This window comes from Perca fluviatilis, chromosome 16 (genome assembly GCF_010015445.1).
Source record: "Perca fluviatilis chromosome 16, GENO_Pfluv_1.0, whole genome shotgun sequence".
Lineage (NCBI taxonomy): Eukaryota > Metazoa > Chordata > Actinopteri > Perciformes > Percidae > Perca > Perca fluviatilis.
This window is the reverse complement of record NC_053127.1, coordinates 19,145,585-19,170,635: the sequence shown is the minus strand read 5'-3', so window position 1 is coordinate 19,170,635 and position 25,051 is coordinate 19,145,585. Positions and strand designations below refer to the sequence as shown.

Below are 25,051 nucleotides of genomic sequence, written 5' to 3'. Positions count from 1 at the left end.
AGTCGGTTTTGGGTCTTGACACCTGATAATAAGAATTTAATAAACTGAACTGAACTAAACTAATTCATTTGTTAAACCCAGAGGAATTCCCCACTTGTCTCCTCTGATCTCTTTGACTTCTATCACTCCTCATTCCCTCTCAGCCTTCCACAGCATGTATTGTAAATGACTCATTAGACTGATGCTAACTCGTTTTTCCCATTGAGGCAGTTATTACAATGAGGTTGTGGAAATCGAAAACATATCCTTAGCCCTTCATGAAAAAGGTGATGATGAGCGATTGTTTTTGGTCTTCACTTGCAGACTCACCACTTCCATTTACTTAATTTCTCACTGGTGGTGTTATTTTTGTGTCCATGACACTGAAGCAAATAAAGATGCTGCTGTTAATGGAAGTTATTAGAAGCAAACGTCAGCTTTGCGCTCCATTTCTTTAAAATGTTATGGTCACAAGAAGGGAGCAACACTTGAAAGCAGCTCTTGCTGTTTGTGTCCACATCTGTTTTTGCTTTATGTGTGTATACTCTTTGTAATGATTGGAAGGATCATAGTTTTCAGATTTTGTTATTAATTCAAAAAGTACAGTAATAGTGAAGCAGTAACTAAATCACAATTGAGTCTGATTATCATGCTACACATAGGCTACACTAGTGTAATGAATGGAGCAGTGTTGTAATGTAACGGAGTACAAATACTTCGTTACTGTACTTAAGTAGAAATTTCACGTATCTGTACATTACTTCGCTATTTAAATTTATGTCAACTTTCACTTTTACTCACTACATTTCCTAGATAAAATGTATACTTTTACTCCGTTATATTTCCACTAAGCATCTTCGTTACTCGTTACTAGAAAAAAAAATTAGAAGAAATGTGTGCGACTGCAATAAGGGAGGTTTGGCGAATCACTGTTCCTAGATTGCATTACGCACGCTCCGCGCGCTCTATTTCAGCGCTTGTTTGTTGCTAAAGGAGGAGGAGGACGCACAACTGAAACCGCCATGGAAGCATGAGCACCTACTGGAGGACCTCCCGTTATCGTAGACGACTAGGCTCGACATAAGCAATGGCCCGATGGCCCAGGGCCAGTAAAAACGTATGTCAGGCTGGTTGCAGCCACAGTCACTACTGTGTGCGTTAATTACTTCGCGCAGCACACGTACTGACTGGAAACGTTACCGAGGATTATTTACCGCCGATGGCGCAGATGAACTAACGCTACACTCGTTACTGTAAGTAGGTAGCCTACAATAAAACCTCCATGATTAAAGAGTCAATACTTATCAATAACCCACGTACCTGTTCTACAGGCAGAAACACGTAGAAACCAATATTCAGTCTGCGCTGTCCACTCTCGTCCACCGCATTGTGCAAACACAGCTCTACTCTGCAAATAGCGACTTTACAAACGAGCTAAAATGAAAGATGTCAGTTTGTAGTCTAACTGTTTGTCTTAATTTGCAACCAATCTTGAACTTTGGACAAACTCTTGTAAACGTAGCTGCTGTCTAAACGAGCCATCCTCTCCGCTGGAGCGGTAAAGGATGTATTTTAAGACCAAAACAAATACATGTGGCTACTTAATATGCACGTGAATGACGCGTTCTTCATTCTTGACATATTATTTAGCAACAACATTGTCTTATTTCAAATTAGGCATACAGGACTAATCTGAGATCATTTTCTAGTTAAGTAGCCTATCTAGTTATCATTATGCATTTCCATGTTTTTAGGGGTTTGCTTACTAATGTAAAAAATATAGCATTAATTTAGTAAGAAAGTGAAAATATCAAACAAGATGATGCGTATTAGGTATAATTTTATTTTCTTTATTTGAAAGCCCGGCCCCTGGAGTGCCTGCTTAAAAAAATTCTGGCCCTTGGAAAAATGTAGTTGATGACCCCTGGTCTAGCTTTGCTGTTAATGGCACAACATCCAGTGGCAGTGGCTAGCTGGGTTAGAACCATTTTCTAAAGCATTGGTGCGGCGTATATTTTCCTTCTTTTTTGTCCTTTTCCAATCACACCTATGATATTTCTTTCAGGGCCAGTAAAAATGTAGAAGGGGCCAGCAAAACTCTGATCTACTGGCCCCAGGGGCCAGTGGGGATTTTGTTTTATGTTACCCCGACGATAGTGGTGAACTCGGTGAACAGGGTAGTGGTGAAGATAACGTCATACACCCGTGTTGCAAGAAATGTTTCTGTACATTGATGTCAGCTCTAAAAATATGCTGTTTGTTCTTTGAACTTAAGATAATTGTGCCTGAAAAGTCCTAGAAAAAATGTGATTTTGATTTGATGAGTGAGATTAAGAAGATATGGGAACCCTGAATATGCTTTATGCTTTACTATAAGAAAGCCACAATAAAAGTTCTAACCGCTTGCTTTAAAAAAAAAAAATACTTTAAGTACATTAAATATCAGAAAATTACTTTTGATACTTAAGTACAGTATATATCAGATACTTTAAGACTTTTACTTAAGTAATATTCTAAAAGGTAACTTTCACTTCTACCTAAGTCTTTTTCTAGTACGATACTTGTACTTTTACTCAAGTATTGCTTTCTAGTACTTTATACAACACTGGAATGGAGTTGAGTGGCCCTTTAATGCTTCTTTTTTCTCTCTTCCTCAGACTCTTGCTTTCTTGTTTTTGAAGACTTTGTACGTGACCATGTCTTAGTAAAAAAAACTAAAAACATATATAAGTGCATCAGTCATATAAGAGGTATAATCATGTCTTTTTCTGCAGTGCAGCAACTTTGCAAGTGCTCATCTCCCCTTTTGTCAGGACATGTATTTCAATGTCATTGAATATCGTCTTAGCTAGCTAAAAAAGAAACATGCCGAAGATAGTTTATTCTCCACTATCTGTGCTGCTGCTATCACCAGCTTCAATTCTAGCTGACTATTTCCTATATATGCAGTCTGTAGTTTTGTGTGTGACTTTGTCAAATATGTCAGCGGCCAAAGTGGTCAGTAACATGTCAGTCATGTCCATGTCTCCCCATCCGTCTTTTTTATAATCATTGGCTTACATTACGTCTATATTGGCTTTCATGTTTGTGTGTGAATGTGTGCCATGGCTGGCATGTAAACCTTAGCTCAGTGGTGGGTTTCCAGTGGGAGGCTGGGTTGCTGGCGAGGTTAGAGGCCAGTTAATCCCTGTGCCAACCAAAACACCCATCCAGCTGCTTATCTGAGAGAAAAAACAGGAGCTGTGTGTGTGTGTGTGTGTGTGTGTGTGTGTGTGTGTGTGTGTGTGTGTGTGTGTGTGTGTGTGTGTGTGTGTGTGTGTGTGTTGTGTGTGCATGTGAGTGTGTGCACGCGTGCATGTGTGTGTGTGTGTGTGTGTGTGTGTGTGTGTTGTCTGCCCTTTTTGTCCTTTTGAGTTTTTGTATGCTGCTTAAAAAGGAGAGAAAGAGTGAGTCATGCAGTTACAGCGAAAGATAGAGACCTGTTGCTCTTGCCTGTGCTTGCATGTTGTCAGTTAAAACTGATTTGGACTTCGGTTGTAAAATGTAGATAGCATGTCCTGACAGAGCTAATTATCGCCTCAGTTCTGTGTTAGAAGCAGTAATGAGAGTGGAAGGAAAATGTATCTGGTCATTTCCTGAAAATGTCTTTGTGGCCAGTTCTCTCTGGAGGTTTACCGACTTCCAGTGGGCTCATTTTCAGATGAAGGGAGAGGAGCTGCCTACTTACAGCTCAATTTTAACTTGTTGATTTGATAATTCGCACAACAGGAAGGTTAGAACACCGCCATGTGTTTGAATACTTATTTGTATATATTTATTTCTTTAAAACCATTAGGATGATAAGCAGTTAGACTATTGTGTATTTCTTTTGATTGCAAAAAACAAAACAGAAAGTGAAATAAACAAGGAGAAACAAAAGCCTGCTCCTTCAGCCAGTGAAGACCTCATTACACAATGAATCAATCAAGACTGTTATGGCTCCACAGGGGAACTACATCCAAGACTAATAACCACCAAATGCTAACTCACTGAAAATGAACAGTGTTTGTTGGTTTGGACAGCACTATCCATTGCTCACTCTGTTTTCCACCCATCCCCTTCCCCATATGTCCCTTGGTCCCTCCTGCTGTTTCGGGATAATGTCCAACATTGACGTTTGCTCTCACTCACTCAGCAGCTCTTGTGCTGCTTCTCTGAGATTGAATCGCCATGTTTTGGCAAAGAAACCCCTGGACTATGTGAAGCTGCCCTTAACCACAGTGAGTGCCAAAGAGTCACAAAAGTTAACATTATTGAAATGTAGACACACAGCCTGCTACCAAGCTATTACAAGTACATAGCGGCGGCAGCCAGAGCTTCAAGTCTTAAATTCAAGTTTCCTTAAGTGATGCTCAGTGAACTTCACATGGTTCATCTTATCATACCCAAAAATTCAGAGGGGAAGCATGTGGCTCTATCATTGTCCTCCAGCACCAGAACTGGACTCAAAGCCTCACTAATAAAAACACACACATCACCAACTTAACTTTGTTAAAGGATAACTAGGGTCTTACGTTTGTAGTTTTGGCCATTGTCCATCGGTTCTGATAACGTACTAACTAAAGTATAATTGCTAAAATCTGAGAATACAGCATAAATGCTACAACAAAATCCAATGGGGCGCTAATTTAGGAAACGCTCCTGTGGATCATTTTAGAGGGTAGGAACAAATGACCTATGTGGTCATATTGGTTGGAGGACTTGTTGTTCATTTTGGTGCTATACTTAACATAAACTTTGTGTCATTACTGATTTTGATTGTAAAAACATGGAAGATTGAGTACATATAGGTCACAAGACAGATCCAGCTGTGATCTCAGAGGGATTAAAACCTGACTGTGACATGGTTCCTCATCCAAGTATCCTGATTTTACCCCGATCAAATGTAATACCGAGAATTTGGGAATTCTTGTGAGCTTTCGGGGAAATGTGAGACTGAATTTGAGCAAATTACCTGAATAATTTTCTCTCTGACCTTATGTCTTTCTCTCTCACTCTCAGCACTGCCTCCTGTTTGTGATAGATGAGGTCAGTTTAGACCTCACAGAAATTAAGACTGCTGCTGCTGAAGAAAAACAGAATTCATTTCTGTCCGCGTTTAGAGAATGTCACAGGAACAGAGGCCTTTAAAGATCAGTTACGTAATTGAAGTCAATTCTTTAGAAAACCTATTATTTTTTCACATCTGTTTCACCTTATTGTACATCATTATAACTTATCAACACACTACTTTCTCTGAGTCGTAACAGCTCTGCTTGAATACACTTTAAAACATATTAGAAGTGACTCACACAGTATAATGTTTGTCTAACCACAAATAGAAGATATAGTCTGTGTTTCAACCAGATACATAAAGAGAAAGCCATTTGTCTCGCTGCAGCTACAGACCAACTCTGTGGGTCTTTTTGCTCCTCTCCTCATGTGAAATCATGAGATTTTTCTTCAGCACTGTAATCCTATACAACACAACAGAGTAGCTAATTTTTTGGAACAATAGCTAAATCACAAGCTTATAGTGTGCAGAGTCTAGATATGCAGCTTTAATCCCGACAGGACAACAACTGTACCCTCCCTATAAACTAGCGAATAGTGGTTTCATGAAACGGAAAAGTAGAGATGGGATTATGAAAAGTGAGATGGGAATACAAACTGAAGATTTTATCACTTTTAGGGATGGAAACAATAAACCAATTCTAGTCCACACTACAAAATAAATTGTACTCAATATTAAATAACTCATTTTGTGAGGACACTTTAAGGTTGCTCTTTTGGTTTATATGCTCATGTTCATGTGTTTATAAGGTATAAAGTCTTTTGTTTACATGATTTTAATGCACAAACTGTATCTAAACTAGCTATTATATATATATATATATATATATATATATATATATATATATATATATATATATATATATATATATATATATATATAAATATATATATATATATAGTAAATATATATATATATATATATATATAGTATTCTTATATATATAAATATATTTAGTTATAATAAGTGAAAAAGCAATTTATTTATTTTTTCAGTAGCACGGTGTAACACCTCGTAAATGTTTAGTACCTGTACTTTTGCACTATATACTTTTAAATGTGACGTCCTCCAGAGAATTATTTATCTAAAAATCTGCTTTTTTAAAGTTTTGGACATGAATAAACCATGAAATCTCTTTACTTTGCCGAGGTCTAGGTCTGCAGTCCTCATCTCTTCACTTGAAAGAAAAAACAGACTGAGAAGGAGTCTTCTCTCCCACTGTTTCCAGGTCTCAAATCAATCATGGTGGGAGAGGCGTGAAGGAGAGACTGAAGAGTGGAGGAAAGTAATAGTAGATGTAGGTGCAATATATTTAAAGTAAGATTCTGCCAATTGGGTGTGAATGTTGTCTGAAGAGTTTGTTTCTGCCATTGTACACGCAAGCTCATTTGTGCCACACAGACACACAAGCACATACCCTGCTATATTACTATATTACATGATCCAACAGCACATTCTAATCTCTAATTTACAGTATGTCATCTACCCTTTCTCCACAGTGTGTGTGTGTGTGTGTGTGTGTGTGTGTGTGTGTGTGTGTGTGTGTGTGTGTGTGTGTGTGTGTGTGTGTGTGTGTGTGTGTGTGTGTGTGTGTGTGTGTGTGTGTTGTCTGCCCTTTTTGTCCTTTTGAGTTTTTGTATGCTGCTTAAAAAAGAGAGAAAGAGTGAGTCATGCAGTTACAGCGAAAGATAGAGACCTGTTGCTCTTGCCTGTGCTTGCATGTTGTCAGTTAAAACTGATTTGGACTTCGTTTGTAGATCGCATGTCCTGACAAAGCTAATTATCGCCTCAGTTCTGTGTTAGAAGCAGTAATGAGAGTGGAAGGAAAATGTATCTGGTCATTTCCTGAAAATGTCTTTGTGGCAAGTTCTCTCTGGAGGTTTACCGACTTCCAGTGGGCTCATTTTCAGATGAAGGGAGAGGAGCTGCCTACTTACAGCTCAATTTTAACTTGTTGATTTGATAATTCGCACAACAGGAAGGTTAGAACACCGCCATGTGTTTGAATACTTATTTATATATATTTATATTATTGTGTGTGTGAGAAAAAACGTGACCAGAGCTCATGGCACAGCAAAATTAGATTTTTGGATAAAGTTCCTCTGTCCTCACACACAGAAGAAGATGGCTCTTATTGTGAATTGCTTTTTTATGGTGAGTGATATATCGCGCCTCAACACTTTTTGGATTTGAAAGCCTCCAACAGCTTAGGCTAAAAAGCCTGCCACATGTCAGGAATTTGGAAAGTCAGCTGATTCCTTTTTTCCCTGCATGTTTGCTTCTCACTACTAATCTGTGATATTATAAACAATTTAGTTTTAGTTTTCCTTTAAACAGATTTTATTCACAGGTGTTATGACTCATCAGAAGCAAATATTGGAAGGTACAGAAGTATGGAGGACCACCTCTCAACCTCTCCAGTTGCCAGTCCAGTAAAATGACTGTAGGCGCAACATTTGAAGGGATAAATAGTGAGAGTAGGTATTGGAATAATAGATTTATAATTTTTTATCACATATACAAATGTAGATGAAGAGGAGAGTCAAAGTAAATGAAAGCAAGATAACAAACGTCATTAAAAAAAAAACACTGAAAACCTACTTGAATAAACCCTGCGCACACTTATTGTACTCTCTATCTACACATGCCCATACAAACTAAAATAGACAAATCCACTTCTCACGTCTCAACTCTGGATGCACTTATGAAAACCAAGAGCCATTTACATTGCAATCAAAATGCTGTTTACAGAGATGTCTCAGATGGTAAGTCATCGGCACTGGCCACTTGCCACCTCTACCTTGCCTGAGTGTACCTTGGATGAGTTGAATAACTGATTGCAGCTCCTAATTTGGAGAAAAGCTTACTTAAAATCCTAAAATCCTGTATCTTTTTCCACATGGCTGCAATGCAGGAATAAGGTTAAGGGTTCGTAACTATTAAACTGTCATTTTTAATTTGTCACGACAGCAGCACCGGTATGAATAAAGTTTCCAGACATTGTCCCGTTCTGAGGGCAGCATTTGTTTATATATTGATGAGTTCATCAGTATGTTAATTCAAGACCATCGGTTTTCCCCTAGGCCTTTTCAAGTGTAGTCGTAAATAGAATCATTTTTCTTTGTGATGATGAGAATGTTAAATGTGGTTAAGGAATGACATTCTATAAAATCAAAAGAGAAAAGATATAAATGGCTGTATTTATATAGTGCTTTTATCCAAAGCCACCCATTCACACACGCGCAGATGGCAGCAAGCTACCATGCAAGGTGCTGGTCTGACCATCGGGGTTCAGTGTCTTGCCCAAGGACACTGACAAGTAAAGCTAAGGAACGAACCACCAACCTTGTCATAGACTGCCCGCTCTATCTCCCACAGCTGCCAAAGATGATGTACATCTGACGGCCTGCCAAACATTTCCCTCCACAGAGGATAGAGTTTCACAGAGCGCCTTGAGTCATAAGCCTCATTGTCATCATCATTATCAAAATGGACTCTACCTTACTTGTAATACTGCCTTCATAATAATCGTGCCTGCAGACAGATTTATTTAACTCAGCTTATTGTACAAACTAAAAAGGTAAACGACTATCACATGGTTAAAATCCAGTACGGAGGACATTGTTTATCAGGAGCACTGCCAAGCACTTTATTCTCACATATACTTTATTATATACATATACTCCATTACTGTTTTATTCAATACAATGTCCAACTCTCCAGCTGTTCATAATTATATTTGTTATATTCATTCCAAGTTCCAACCGAGCACAGTCTTCACTGGTGAGGGCATACAGAATGAATTATTGTGAGGATGTATGTCAGTTCAACACCACAGCCTGGGCCTTTGGTACTGTCCGGGATGGAAACCAGTCATTGCTCATTTCTGGTCAATTAGTCACTTAATAAAGCAAGTTTAGGGATTTGGGTCAATGAAGAAACTTGCAATATTAAGATAATCTGAACCATTTTATTTTAATGAATACATTAGAAATGACAATCTGGCATAATGTGATCTTTATGTTTCATGCCTCAGAATAGGTACAATGGGAAGTCAGAGCACTTACAGTCTAAGCTAAAATTCTACAGTGTTTAAAGTGAACAATAAATGTGTTTAAGTGACACTCATTGGAAACGTGCTGAACAGTGCATTTTGACTTTTATGTCATTTAAACCTGTAAACCAGACTTATTGTCAGGGTCCCACCGTCACCAGCACTCACTCCTCCCACTCGTTCACATTCCCCTTCACTCACTCCTCCCATTCGTTCACTATCTCCTCAGTACTGATTACTCACACGTGCACCTCATTAGTCCATTTCATCAGTTCGCCACCTGCACCTAATTAGTCCACTAGATTTATATTCGGCACATGCTCAATCACTCTTTGTCTGGTCTCGTCGTTACAAGACACATAGACTCTCCTGCTACTTACACATCGCCTAACTGAATATCCTGCCTGCTATCATCCTCCTGCCGTCTTCTGCCGCATTGAGACTCTGACTACCCCAGCTAAGTTCTGTTTGTTTTGGACCAGCTCACCATTCCTCCAGTTGGATTTTGTGAATAAAGTTACGTTTCACTTACCACTCAGTCTGACTCCTGCTCATTCCGTGACACTTATTCACTGCTCTCTGGATATTTTATATATGGCTTTATTGGTACTGTCCGGGATGGAAACCAGTCATTACTCATTTCTGGCCAATTAGTCACTTAAAAAAGCAATTTTAGGGATTTGGGTCAACGAAGAAACTTGCAATATTAAGATAATCTGAACCATTTTATTTGAATGAATACATTAGAAACGACTCTCTGGCAGCGTTTGCAATATGTGGATTCCAACCAACTGTGACCACATGAAATCCTGTTCAGAAGAAAAGCTCTTACAAGCTCACATTTTGAAATGTGACCGACCCCAAGCAAGCCCTGTCATGTGTGTGGCTCTTTCAGCTATGTGTGTGTGCAGCAGGTGAGGACTGGTCCTAACTGAGCCCCACCCAGAACCTTTCTGCCCTCATAAAGGAACTATTGAGATGTTGATTTTGAAATAACACTTTTCAAAACAGACAGCAACAAAAGAGAACCTAAGATGCAAACTGCTCACTGATGCCAAAACCTAAACTGCAAACTGCTCACTGATGCCAAACCTGCTCACTGATGCCAAAAATGAATATAGGTTACAATATATGTATGTAACTTAACTGTGAAACCGAAATCCACATGCTTAAATAGCATTTTATTACATTTCTGTCTAGCATAATGTGATCTTTATGTTTCATGTATCAGGATAGATACAATGGAAAGTCAGAGCACTTACAGTAGTCTAAGCTAAAATTCTACAGTGTTTAAAGTGAACTGTACTCATTGGAAACGTGCTCAACAGTGCATTTTGACTTTTATGTCATTTAAACCTGTAAGCCAGACTTATTCACTGCTCTCTGGATATTGTATGTATGCCTTTATGGGAGAAAAAAAGAAAATGTTTATTTCATTTAGATGATATATACTCAAAAAACAATACAGGCACAAATTATTCTCACTTCTATATTTGCAAGTGGAAATTTGAAATTCTTACAAATCTCCAGTTGTCCTTTATGTTGGTGCTTGTTTTACTACTTCAGTGTGGCATTCAGCCTAATGAATCTGCTATCCTGCTCTTCCCCCTACTGTACAGTTATGGGATTTCAACCTACCAATATGTATGTATTGCATATGCTTTGGGCTGATGTTATGACTAGTTTTAATGGATTGTTTTCATCTTCTTTCAAATGTGCCAAAACTTAACATCCAAAATGTACAAAGAATAATTTGCTTTTGACCTTATGCAACAAACTCAAATGGACACATTGACCACCTTTTGAATAACAAAACTATTCTATACCTACTAAACAAAAGTAACATAATAGCTATCACTCCTCCCTCCTCAGTTACTTGTTCTTTTATAATGTCCATACTGCTGACTTGGTAACTTTCATTCAGGGTCAGCAGTCCAATTGGCTTTTAATTATTTGTACATTTATCATTATTTATATTCTGATAGCCAGGCAATAATATTGACCATATCGATCATTTTAAATGATCAATATGTGTCACAGTTTGCGATGTGGCAGAGTGCATATATGAGCTGCTCACACTGAAAAAGGTGACTGTCCGAAGGCAGGTCTCCTCCTCAAAGGTATTATACAATCCCCTCTTGCCACATCCACATGTCTAATGGAAGACCACTGCAAGCTCCTTGCTTCACAATATTGATTAAAGCTCTGATGTTCACGCAGTGTTGAATGCACAGAGCAGATGTGGTTGTAACACATGCATTAGCCAACATTATAAATAGAGCCTAGACATTCAAATAGGTGGGTAATCATGTGTATTGCGTGATTAGACAATTTTACATATTAGACAATGAACATTTCACATTCCTATAGAAAGTAATGTCTGAAATGTTCTTTTTGACTAGAAATAATTGAATTAGCCTACGGATATCTGCAATAAATATCCAGATTAGCTGTTAAATGTTAAAACGGCCACTTATAGCCTACTTTTTAAGGATTTAGTTTTGAGTAGGCTAGTAAATGGACTGTTTATATATAGCGCTTTTCTAGTCTTAACGACTACTGAGAGCGCTTTAACATAGTACAGGAACCATTCACACAGATTCTGCCGTACAAGGTGCCACCTGCTCATCAGATAAACACTCACACACATTTACACTCCGATGGCGCAGCATCGGGGTTCAGTGTCTTGCCCAAGGACACTTCGGCATGGAACTGCAGGGCCAGGGATCGAACCACCAACCTTCAAATTGGCAGGCAACCTCTCTACCACTCAGCCACAGCCACCCCTTAGTACCCTAATCAAAGTTGTAGATATCTTGAAAAATTTATTTCTAGAATGTTATTGTGGATATCTTTATCATAGTGTATATATAATTTTGACTAGGAGAAATGCTATTATGGATATCTAAAATAATAAAACAAGGGAGTGTGGTTCGATTACATGTATGTTAACGGCTTGCATAGTCTCCATGTATCAGATATCAAGAATCAGTGGGTAAAGCATATGTCAATGGGGTAAAGTAGACACTTACTGTGGCCCCGCCCACCGCTGCCCAAACCGGAAGTTTAGCTGTTGTTGTCACACTGGAAGAAAATGGCTGCTGCTCCGACTTTTTTTCAATGAAGACACTGATATTTCAATTTCATTTCGTTTTCCTGCATCGGAGCTACATTCGACCGCTATGCAATCTAGGTGGTAAGTCCATCCTTTTCGGTTAGATTTACCTCGCTTTATCTGTTTGTGTCTCAGGCGACGCAACATCATTAGCGTAGCTAGTAACTTACAGCTTGCCCACTAGGAACGGGTTAGCATGCTTACGTTAGCTATGTTAGCCTCAACGGTCAGGCATCAACGAGCTTGTTGCTATTCAGCCACTCTCTTGACTTGGCTCACAGTTAATATAGTTCACTAACCCGAGCTACCCCGTTTTATCGACTCTGAGACATATTTTGCATATATTTACTTTGCTGGACCATTTAAAGTATACGCAAAGGATGAATCAACTAAGATGAAACAGTTTCGCTCGTCAAGTGTTCTTAGCTGTTTGACTGTGGCATCTGATTGAGGAACTGTTACGTTACCAGCCAGCCTATTTGGCACCGGTACTGTCCTATCAACCTGCCAGCCAGAATCAGTGTATCTTTGTTAATGTATATATTATCTGCGCTTGTTTTGTCGTGCTGTGTGCAATACGTCTTCTGTGTTGCTGTGCAGGGTGTGAATGGTCACTTTGGGAAGGTGACAGTGTGGGGCAGAAAGGACAGCATCGTCTACCGTCACTCGCCTTGCAGCTGGCGGTGGACCACAATGGTGAGTTTCATCTTTTCCATTTGTCTCTATATATTCAGTGGACATCCACAGTGATGTTTTATACTAGATGCATCTAACCCTGATCCAACCAAAAACCTTCACTAGGACTTGCACAGCTTTTTCTATTCTCTACCACTTTGGGAGTTTCTATTGTGACTGATCTGTTTCATTCAACTCTTATTTCCCAAAGCAACAAGTTTTGGAATATGCATTGGATCGAGCTGAGGTAAAAAACAAAAACGTTTTCATTCTTGTGTGTTGTTTGTGCACCCATTACATGCACTATGCCACTGTCCATGTTAGTCAGGCAACATCATTCATTGATGCAGTGTATTATCTGTTATTCAGTACATTGTTGAAAGTGCTCGACAACGACCAGCCAAAAGAAGAATTTCATCCGGCGGGAGGAAGAGTTTGTATCAGAAGCTCTATGAGCTGTACATAGAGGAATGTGAGAAAGAGCCAGATTTAAAGGTGTGTATTATGCAACTCGATTCTCAGTTGTGACTAGGTTATTATCTTTTATTAACAGATTGATTGGTAAAATTGGTGTTCAATCGATCTAGACATTGCCCAAACAGATTTTCATAAATTGTAAATACTGTAAGAAAATTACGTCCAAATCTACTAAAGTCTTATAAATAATCAGTTCTGCTATTTAATAACTTACTACAAAATATCAAACTAGGCCAATGTATTTGTGCGATAGCAAATACATGTCACATATTTAGTTTTATAAAACAAACTATGGCAGTCCTTGTTTATTGCGTTTTCTTTCAGAAAAGCATAAGAAACCATTACTTAACAGCTTCAACTCAAGGTTAATGTGGGTGGAAAGCAATGATAACATCATTTTTTTATCACATAGATTTGGCATGGTTTTAACCGTGTGAGATTTTTGTTGCTACTATGGAGGATTTGTCTTTTATGTGTGTTTTTTTGTCTTTCTGAAGAATTTGAGGAGAAATGTGAATCTACTGGAGAAGCTGGTGTCTCAGGAGTCCGTATCATGTCTGGTGGTCAACTTGTACCCTGGGAATGAAGGCTATTCTTTAATGCTCAGGGGCAAAAATGGATCTGGTAAGACAAGACAATTAAGCAAATATCTAAGTCCATCAAGTTTTTTTTTTTATCTGTGCACCACAATCGTCTCATCTGTAACATTCATGTTTGTGTTGCTTTCTAGATTCTGAAACCATCCGGCTGCCATATGAAGAGGGAGAACTCTTGGAGTACCTAGATGCAGAGGAGTTGCCTCCTATTCTGGTGGATCTGTTGGAGAAATCACAGGTGTGTATGTGTATACGTATACAAATATAAATGTATATAAAAATACATATGCATGTGCATAAATCGTTCTGTAGATTTTGAAATTTTTTCCACAGTATCAACAGTAGTTTTAAGTTTAAACTGATTTCAAAATGAGGTTGCAGTAATGCAGATACTGTGAAACATACTCAAAGGAGTTGTGTTATATTTATGCCTTAAACGTCTAAAGAGACCAGATCTATTCTTTATATGTAAGAATAGCTTTTTATTGCTTCTTTCTAAGTAATTTTGGTCATCTGTTGGTTGACATCTGCCATGTGCAATTTGACTGTCTCAGGTGAACATCTTCCACTGTGGCTGTGTAATAGTAGAGGTGAGAGACTATAGGCAGTCTGGTAATACCAAGATGCCCACCTATCAGAGCAGACACATCCTGCTACGGCCAACCATGCAGGTAAGCCAATAGAATAGAAAAGTAATAACTTATTATTAACTTTTAACATAGAAAACCTGAGTTGTTTATATTTGTCATTTTGCCCTGCAGACTCTGATCTGTGATGTCCATGCCATGACCAGTGACCACCACAAGTGGACACAGGTAAAGTGTCATGTTTACTATCTCAATGTGAAACAAAATAATAAATCCTGCCTCATCTGACACCTCACTGTCTTGATTTGCCCTTTGCCTTAGCTAATAAAAGTGTACTTGACCATAATAGTAGGCCTGGCTATCCTCCCTTGTGATTCTGTGAGTCATTTAAGCATCAGCACATTGCACAGGTGTTTTCTGTAATTGCTGTTTTTCTGTGCTTTAGGATGACAAATTACAGCTGGAGAGTCAGTTGATTTTGGCCACAGCTGAACCTCTGTGCCTGGACCCCTCCATTTCTGTCACCTGCACAGCCAACCGCCTGCTCTACAACAAACAGAAAATGAACACACGCTCCATAAAACGGTACTGAATACATTCACACACTATCCAGGGCTCGAGCCAGCTCAATTAAAATTCAGTCACACCAGGAAAGAAAATGCTCATTGAAGAATGTTTTTTTCTTTTTTAAATGGACGACATGAAAATAAAAGCTCTGTGATTGTGAAAAATAAAGTCAGCAAATGAAACAAAAGCCCTGATCATTTTAAGACACGCACTTCTTCTGTGTTTGCGTTGTAGGTGTTTCAAGAGGCATTCTCGAGCAGCACTGAACAGGCAGCAGGAGCTTTCCCATCTGCCCATACCGCCACAGCTACGACTCTACGACTACCTGCAGAGGAGGAAGGAGAGGAAACCTGCTCCTGTCATAGACCTGAAGATCTCAAAGATTGGAAACGTAAGTAGTCAACATGCCCACGATTTGACAAGCATGTATACACCGTGTATATGCAAGATGAAGTTGTCTATCACATTGAAATTAAACTTCATTTGCTTCCCACGGTTGTTTTCAGCCATGTTAAAACATATTTTAATTTGATCTAAGTCACTAATATAATGGCTGAAAACAAGCTTTTCTTTCAGTTCTGCCCCTTTTCTGTTTATTGTTTACTACTATTGAGAAAATCTGTTAACCTTCTTAATCATAGGTCAGTGCATGCTGTCATAGTGCTTTCTCGGTTGTTTTTGCTCATACCTCGTTTTGTTTTTCTCTACTGGCTTCTCGGCTGTCATCACTTGCAGTGTGTTGACATGTGGAAGCAGAGCAACTGCCAACTAACTGTACCGAAGGAAATTGATGTAAGTAGCTCAATAATCCTCTATAACACTGTCACTTACACACTTGAGCCAACACCACTCAAAGCCCACTCAACTCATAGTCTGGCATTTATAATGTAGCGCATAACAAACCAGATGGATTTGTTGGTGTGTTGCTCTAGGTGGAAAAGTACGCTGTGGTTGAGAAATCTCTGCAGTTGGAGGACTCTCAGCCCAATACTGTGATCTGGCCTGCTGAGGTAAGTGTGACCGCAGCATTAACACTCACTAAGCGTACAGATTAATGCTGGCTGTTTGCTGTTAGTAATAAGCTGGGAGTAACTTTGTGTAATTGTATTATGCTTTATAGGGAGAAAGTGCCCCCCCCCCCCCTTGCATTGTGCTAAATTACCACACAGCCTCTCACTCTTTTTTTGTACTCAAAAAGGCTTTTGTTTAGTGTAAACAATGAGGAAATTGTGAACTCAGAAAATATAGCTCCTAAATGGGTGAACAACCATAAACAGATTACTTTTTGATGAACCATAAAAAAATGGGGGGGGGGGGACATACTAGACCGCAAATATACATTGTCAGGGACATTATTTCCGTGCCTAAATTGTGCTGGATCTTTTTCACATATTTCTAACATACTTCATCCCTTATGTAAGTTAGTGAGATGAAGGGTAACATGTTTTGGGTGCTACGCTCTCAAACAGGTGGTGCAAGGTCACAATGCAAGGCCAGTTGCTAAAATGAACAGTAATGTTTGTGACTAAACATTAAAACATAGTTCATCTTTCTCTGTGTGGTTACAACTTATCCTGCTTCTCTTTTCTCTCCCTCCTCTGCTTTTTAATATTCATGGAAACTCAAGTCAACAAGTCTTTCATTTAGTTGTCTGGGTCCACTTTCTTTACACAGGAAGTTGTAGATGACTACACGTTTGAGTGTGAGGTTGGGGGCCAATCCCAGAGGACCAAGGTGTCTATCTTCCAGTCGATGGGAGACCCGCTGGTGTATGGGAAGATCTATTGTGCTAAAGAACCAAAAGCAGAGGAGGACAGCACAGACCTAAAGCTCATACATCCCACGTAAGGACAGTCTGTAAACTAGGTAAACATGACTGAATTTGAAATGCCACTTTGAATTCACAGTTTATTTTCTCTTTTGTCTCACTCACAGCTTCCTCATAGGCTCCAAGATAGATGCAGACCGGTGAGTCACCATGTTTGCTTTTGTTGAGAAGCTGATCCTGTCCTGTACACAGTTTTTTAGTGATGTACTGTTGGAGATCATGGTATGCATTTTGTGTTATGTCTGTTTTATAGGTTTCTTAATCAGTACAAAGGGGTGTATGAGAAAGATGTGAAGTGTCAAGTCAAGATGTCCCATAACTCAGGCATCGTGGGACAGGGGCCTCCCTCCCCCAGCAAAGATGAGGTAAATACTGCCTTGATTGGATGTAGAAAAGGTTTGAGGTTGCTCCAGGTTTGTGGAATTTAGTCTTCCTTTTGAAAAGTTTGAAAGGAATTGACACCTCAACTGATTCAGCTAACACAGAGGCTTCATCTGGCCTTATCTAATATATGAAGAAACAACTATTACATTTTCATTTGATTTGAGTAAAAATAACTATTGAGTCCAAAGAACACTGTGATTTAAGGATTGACTGCGCTGTTGTGATTTGCAATCAGCATTGGTGAGAAACGTTTGTGTTACTGTGGCTAACAAACTGGTTATGTCATCTACAGGGTGATGGTGTTTCCCCACTGGTCCAGACGTCTGTTTTGGGAAAAGGGGTGAAGCACCGACCCCCTCCCATCAAACTGCTTTCAGGATCAGGCAGCAGCTCCTCAGGTACATCTGCTATTTCTGACAAAGATACAAACATGTAGTGGCCTTAGGTGTAGAAAACAGATACAGAAAGAAAGAAAAAGGGGAAAATAGCCACATTTGTGTAAAAATCTCCCCCACCCCACCGTTGCTATCTGTGTACTCGTTTCACCCCAGCATATATTTAAAAATTGAAAGAACCAAATGTACACCCTTTCTCGTGGGGTAAGCTGAAGGGAATACTGGAAATTGTAGAAAATGTCAAACCAAAGTAGACAAGACAGGTTGGTGGAAAAAGGTTTCAACCAAACCATAAATGGCAACAAAAGAATTAACTGCTGGACTGCATCACATATCAAAGATTGATTAACTCTAACAGCACAGAAGTGTCAGTGGTGGATTTTTCCTTACATGGTTAGCAATAAGACTGCTGGGTGAAACTGAGGTCAGGTGTTAGAGGGGAAGGAATAACCCGGTGACACCCCTGGTAAAGGTAAGGGTTCAAACCCAAGCGCAAATCGTATATATTGTAGGGCTGGGCAATATATCAGTATTATATCGATATCATGATATGAGACTAGATAACGTCTTAAATTTTGGATATCGTAATATCGTGATATGACATAAATGTTGTCTTTTACTGGTTTTAAAGGCTGCATTACAGTAAAGTGATGTTGATGATGACTGTTGTAACTGTTCTATTATTTGCCTTTACCCACTTAGACATTATGTCCACATTAGGCCTACTGATGATTATTTATCTAAAATGTGAAGTGTGAAGATAATTTGTTAACGCACCAGTTGTCAACCCTAGAATATTGCCACAATATCGATTTCAAGGTATTTGGTCAAGAATATTGTGATATCTGATTTTCTCCATATCGCCCAGCCCTAATATATTGTTGTATCTTTGCCTCCTAACCAGGATGGATCCAGATCTATTCCATACTCCGTTTGTGATTATGAAAATGGGTCAGTAAATATCTCGACTCCTCTTTTTCCATCAGGTAATCCATATAGTTCACAAACCACCAGTGGTCTACTCAAGTGTCCTACGCCCCCTCCAGCCAAAAGCCAGTCTCAGAACAGGAAGCACTCCGTGGAGCTGAGCCAGGTGGGCCTGCTGTCACCTGCCTCCCTCTCCCCGATGGGCTCCACACAGAGTGAGTACAGCCCAGTCTGACTAATTGTTGGGCTTCTTGCTTTCATCAGTCACAGTTGTGTGAATGAGTTATACTGGAATGTCTTACATCAGCTTTTCTAAAGCCTCTCAAGTTTTCCAGATCTGGAATTTGTATGATGAAAAATCACGAAAAATGAACATAACAAGGTTCTAGGTATTAAGAATATATAGAAGAGCATGAGAAAAGTAATTAAAAAAAACAGAGACCCATCCGACACGTGACAAGCACACAAAATATTGCAACACTATAGTATTATGTATTCTGATTAAAAGTAGCTGTTAGGCAAATGGACAGAAAAAGAGGTGAAGATTTGACATGAAAGAGCCTCATGATTTAAATTTAACTCTTCAGCTGTTACCCAGGAAGATTAGTTATCATTTAGCCATGTAGCCATTGTTGTAAATTTGCAAAAAAATGTATCATTTAATCAAGCACTAAATTGAATTAGTGTTTAATTTTGCCATGTTACGCTCTTCCTTACAAAACGTCATAGGTCACCTGCTGAAAAGAACACCTCTCTGTCTTCTTAATTGTTTTAGTCTGTTTTGACCCTCTTTCTCCCCTTTTAGGATCGGGAACCCCCAAGCCATCCACCCCTACACCCACCAACACGCCGTGCTCGACCCCGCACCCCACCGACTCCCTCTCTGCTCCTCTCTCGGTGACCCCTACCCTTTCAGACCCTGCCATGGTTCAAAGCCAGTCGCAGCCAGCCCTCCTCACCCCCTTTGCCCAGCAGCAGCTGGCTCTAAGCCAGCCGCTGCCCGTCATGACCATTCCCCTGCCTACCATGGGTACATCCATCACCACGGGAACCACCTCGACACAGGTTATGGCCAACCCTGCAGGGCTCAATTTCATCAACGTGGTCAGCTCTGTCTGGTAAGAAATTAAATAGTCTCTGATGCATCTCTGTTGCTAAACACTGTGACTTTTAATGACGATCCTGTACTGTTTTTGTAGCAGTCCTCAGACCTTGATGAGTGGCTCGAACCCCATGCTGGGTCCAGGTCTTAACCTGAGTGGAATCCTGCCATCTGGAGGGCTGATGCCCACCATGCAGTCTGCAGCACAGACTGGTGAGATTTCAATGCCATGTCTCCTTAAGTATAAATATAATCGTTAATAAGCAGTTAGTCTCCATATGACCAAACAAACATGTTACAGGGTAGCAGGGTGACGACTACCCTCCAAAGGAACTCCCCATGTTATTTTGCATCCAACCAACTGACCTGTCCTTGAGCATAATAGTAAATTCCAGCTCCTGGGATGCTGACCACGATCTCACTTTAGAGGGGGTAACATTTTACTAAACAGGATCCTACAGTACAATCAGCATATTCGCAACTAACCAAGAATAAAGGATTTAGTATATTGCTAAGGACATTTTGAAAGGGTTGAACATACATTGGCTGCACCGGTAATCAAACAACTGGCTTCATACTTTCTTTCTTTAAGCTCTGTATAACAATGTAGCAGAAAGCTCTACAGGACCTCAGTAGAAAACTTTTCGGACCCAGCACTACTTCTCTAAGGAAGCATTTTGCAAAAGATTCTATTATATAAAGAGAAAAAAGCTGGGTGGAAAAAATCATATCATAGTAAATGGAAACACAGGAAGTTTGCAACGAAAAACGTGTGTGTTCAAATCCAGTAAAAGAAGCCCAGTGGGTCTAATGAAAAAGTACAGAGATATGTTGATAAAGTACGAAAATGTGCCTGTCTTTGTCTGGTGACTGTAACTCTGATTTGTTTTCCAGGGAGTCATTTTGGCCTGAACAGCAGTGCTGGGTTGAGACCACTGAACCTACTGCAGGTATGACTCTGTAACAGTGTCTGTAACACTGTTAGCAGCAATGGGTGTTTGTTTGATATAGCAACTGTCCTGATCCTGCACCACTGTTACCATACCTGGTATAGTGATGAGCTGTGTGTGTGCCATGTAGTGAATTCCCTTCATCAAGTTGTTCTGGTTCTAATATTCTGATAGTGGTATTGTTCTAGTTACCCTGTGTTGTTGGAATGCTTTGTTAATTCTCCCGTTTCCCTTCTGCTCTTGTCCATTTTTTGCTTATATGTGCATCATTCCTTTCCCTCTACCTCTCCTCTCTCATCTCCAACCATTTCTTCATCCTCATATCCCTGTCTGTTACTTCCCCACTTTTTGTTTTGTTGTGTGTGTTTGTATATGTGTTATACATCTCCAGATCCCCACTGGTCCTCTCATCTTTAACTCTCTGCAGCAGCAGCAGCTGTCTCAGTTCTCCCCACAGCAGAGTCAGTCAGCCACCTCCAGCCCTCAACAGCAGGGGGAGACGGTGAGACACACAGTTATATGTGCATGCATCACAAAATCTTCCCAGACACACACACACACACACACACACATATATACACACACACACACACACACACACACACACACACAATCAAAAGAACCATATTAATTGCAAATTGTGTTAAATCTGGTATTGATACATTTGAGTTTAATATAGTTTATGTTAGAAAGATTTAAAGTGTCCATTTTTGCACACATCTAAACCGGGTACAACACGATAGCAGGTCAAAATAGAAACTTAGCTATGAAGTGTCCAGAGAGTGTTAGGAGTTTGCAAAAGCACAACAATTGATTTCACAGATAAATCAAAAAATATGTAACTACCAAGACTCTGTTTACCTGTTTGTCAACAAAACTGAGCAACCTAACTTGATTAGGGAGGTGATAAATGAGCCAAGGACCACTGAACCAAAGTCAGTCAACAGTCGTTAGAGACTTCACAAAGCTGGTGTGGCCAAAAGTCCTAAAGGATGCTACTCCTAATAAATCGATGGAGCAGTGATGTATGGTCCAACAGGAAAACGACCAAAGTGTATTGACAAATATGACTTAGGAACAAGAATTTGAAGTTGCTTGGATGACCCAGCCATGCCCGGACTTTAGTCACAGTGGAAATTCTGTGGAATGACCTCATGACAGCTGTCGAGACACTCTCTGTTGTACAAGAGCAAGTTTGAACAAATCTCAAAGGAATAATGGGAGAAAAGCCCAGAATCCAGCAGTGCCGAGGTGGTACTGATATATTCAAGAAAATGCTGTAGAAGAAGCTGTAACCACTGCCAAAACACCTCATAATCACATAATAACTGGTAGATGTGGGCCCTCATGACAACTAACAAAATCAGTATCATCTTTTAAAACTTAGATTTGATGGTGTTATTTGTCTTCTACTTTTTCTTACTTGCATTACAAAAATGCTTAGGAGTGTGCCTAAGCTGTATAATAGCAAAGAAAACCCTGATATAGGAGCAAAAGCAATGTGGAAGTTATATTTTAAAGCTTTTTATCATAACATTTTTAGAACTTCCTTTAAATTAGATCATTTTATAACTTGCACAAGTGCCTTAAGTTTGCTTTTTTTTGTAGATTGCGTAACTTTCTTTTGAGAAGTGCTATAAAAATACAGTTTAATGCAAGTGTTAAATAATGTGGTGAGGCACTGTACATATTACTCTAAAGTCTTTGTAGTCCTTTTGTAATGGCAGTGAACAGGTGTGGGTTGAAATTGTGTGAGATGACCTACAGTAACTGTCCTGTGTTACCTTTGACTGTTTTTGCAGGGTGACCAGGGGTCAGAACAAAGTTTAGGAAACCAGCAAACAGCGGTCATCAACCTGGGAGTCGGAGGCTTCATGTCTCCACAAGGAGCAGGTATGACCCACATACACACAGACACACAAATACACTAATTCATCTAAAACATTTATCTTTGTTCAGTCCATTAACCTGTTTAAAAACAAATAGACACCATGCCACTGACTAGTACTAATGTATTAATTGATGTAATTACTGTACATTAGGACTCATAGTCTGTAACTAAACATGATCATTTTACTGAAGTTAGCCATTGTTCCTCTCAGTGGAGCATGTAACAACTGACAGGAGAGACTCAATTTCCCCTTCTTCTCTGCTACATTCTCTTTTTTTTTTTTTCTTTCCTCTGTTGTTTTTTTGCCCCCACCCTTATTTCTTTCCCTCCTGCACTGTCCTCCTGTTCTCCTTCTCAACTTTTCCTGCTCACTCACACCTTTTCCGGCTCACCCCATTCACGCTATTTGCCCATAATCCACTTTAAAATGCCCATGCACACGGTAATGTGCCTGTGCTGTTGGCCTCTTTGCAATGTTACCTCTTTTTGTTTACTCTTTCTTTAATTGTATCCCTTTCCTTGTGTGTGGTGATGCATCACTGAAACCGCGAAACATCCTACTCTCCCTCAAACTTGTCCCCCTTTTGTCTGTATGTGCATTTTCTCTCTTCAAACTTTACTCCATTCCTTCTTCTGCTTCTCTCCCTCTTGCCACCATATCCTTCCCTCTGGGGTTCCCTCTCTCCCTCCTCCACCCTTAGTGCTGTCCCAGTTGGGCTGTGGGCTGGACGGGTCTGGGCCCCCACTGCCTTCTCCAAGGCTTCAGCAGCAGCACCAGCCACAGATCCAAGTAATACAGCAACTTTAACATCTATATACACATATACATGTTTGTAAGAACACTGACACTAGATCCATCAGCCAACTCTGCATGCCTTTATGAAGCAAGCAGGTATATGTTGTGCTATACTGTAAACTCTCAGGGAATTTGGCCAATTCACTTTGCTCTGCATTAAAGTCTAAAAAGACAAGAATTTCTTAACCTTCATTACACAAGTTTATTTTCATCAGACCTGGGTAAAATTTTAACTGATTTAAAAAATAAATTAAACGCACACGCTGACAAATCAAAACACATCATTCAGTGATTGTGACGCTAATAAGAAACACACAGAATAAAATTAAAAATTTTTATGCCCACATTTATGAATTGCTACATTGAACATTTGAAAACATGGTTTGTATGGTATAACCAACCATGTAAGACGGGCGTAAACATATTTTATGTAGTCTTAATATTTACTCTTTTCTTAACTTTTCTATTTATATACAGTGAAAAAAAGAAAATATTAAACAATAACTGAGAATATATACTGATGTTTTTTTTTTTGTTACCTCTAATGAGAAGTTGTAGGTGAAACCGAATTAACCCAGGTCTGAATCTCATCAAGATTTCTCTGTTGTAGATCCACACCATTCTTTCCATCTTGTGTTGTATGTTTGGTTATTATGTTGTTTGACGAAGATCACGCAGGCTCAGTACCAGCAATCCACACACCAGTGCTTGGGGCACTTCCAATGGCAGCAACTAACAGCGTGTCGAACTGGGAGGCATGTTCTTACAAAGCATTTAGCGAAAGGATCTGAAATCTTGTCACTGGGTGTACACTGTTGAAATGTTGCTGGCTGCATCATGACAGATTAGAGATGATAAACTGTTACGCTGTAAGCATGAATCGTAAGATGTTTAAAGATTATTATTTTTTGCCCAGTTGAAGTTGCTGACTTACTCAGAGCAGAAAGCACAGTTGCTAAGCTGCATGTCTGTTTTTGCCAAGACCACAGGCAATAATTTGTGTCTCCAGAACGCCACTGGTGCTGCTTGACTGTATCTTGCCTCACTCCCCAACACACCCCAACTTGTCTCAAATCTGTATCTCTTCCTTCTTCTCCCTCCCCTCTGCAACCCATTAACCACTCTTCTGTGTTTCTCCGCACACTCCTCTTGTATGTCGAACCAGGCTTCAGTTCAGCTTCACTAACCCATGCCACTTATAGATATTATCTGACACAAATCATCTGATGGTAATCTTAGATATAATTTGAGGGAGTATGCTCAACACTGGTGCCAGTGAATGTTTTTTAACCATGCTTACACATACCTTAGATCCACTGATGGAAACATGCATTATGTTGCTTGTAGTAACATACTGAAATCTTCTGTTTTTTTGTTTGTTTTTCATCTTTCTTCTGCACTGGTACAGTTGCAATTCTTGCAGCACCAAATGCAGCAGCAGCAGCAAATGGCTATGGGAGCAGCAGCTCCTCAGGGGGGAGCACAACGGCAACATACCGCCAGCCAACCAAGAAGTAAGAGGAAGAGGAGCACGCCACAGCCCCTCCCTAAGTCATGACAGACTAAAATCACACTTAAAAAAAAAAAACTTCCCCCAGCTACACGAGGACATGAATGATCCATACTGTGCTCTTTG

General features: G+C 39.6%; 1 protein-coding gene across 2 annotated transcripts; it reads left to right on the top strand.

Moving 5' to 3' along the window:
* The first annotated feature begins 12,183 nt into the window (after positions 1-12,183).
* On the top strand, positions 12,184-25,033 carry supt20 (SPT20 homolog, SAGA complex component). Of its 2 annotated transcripts, XM_039777038.1 has the most exons (24): positions 12,184-12,321; positions 12,841-12,936; positions 13,127-13,162; positions 13,285-13,410; positions 13,890-14,016; positions 14,123-14,226; positions 14,543-14,659; positions 14,750-14,803; positions 15,021-15,160; positions 15,377-15,533; positions 15,878-15,934; positions 16,075-16,152; positions 16,817-16,986; positions 17,078-17,110; positions 17,224-17,335; positions 17,647-17,752; positions 18,736-18,891; positions 19,482-19,794; positions 19,876-19,991; positions 20,673-20,728; positions 21,120-21,230; positions 22,531-22,621; positions 23,321-23,409; positions 24,824-25,033. In XM_039777038.1, the coding sequence occupies exons 2-24, from the start codon at positions 12,934-12,936 to the stop codon at positions 24,971-24,973; spliced, it is 2,502 nt and encodes an 833-aa protein (XP_039632972.1). In that variant the 5' UTR covers positions 12,184-12,321; positions 12,841-12,933; the 3' UTR covers positions 24,974-25,033. The 2 variants fall into 2 exon arrangements, with proteins under 2 accessions (XP_039632972.1, XP_039632973.1); XM_039777039.1 differs by lacking the exon at positions 23,321-23,409.
* Positions 25,034-25,051: the final 18 nt, after the last annotated feature.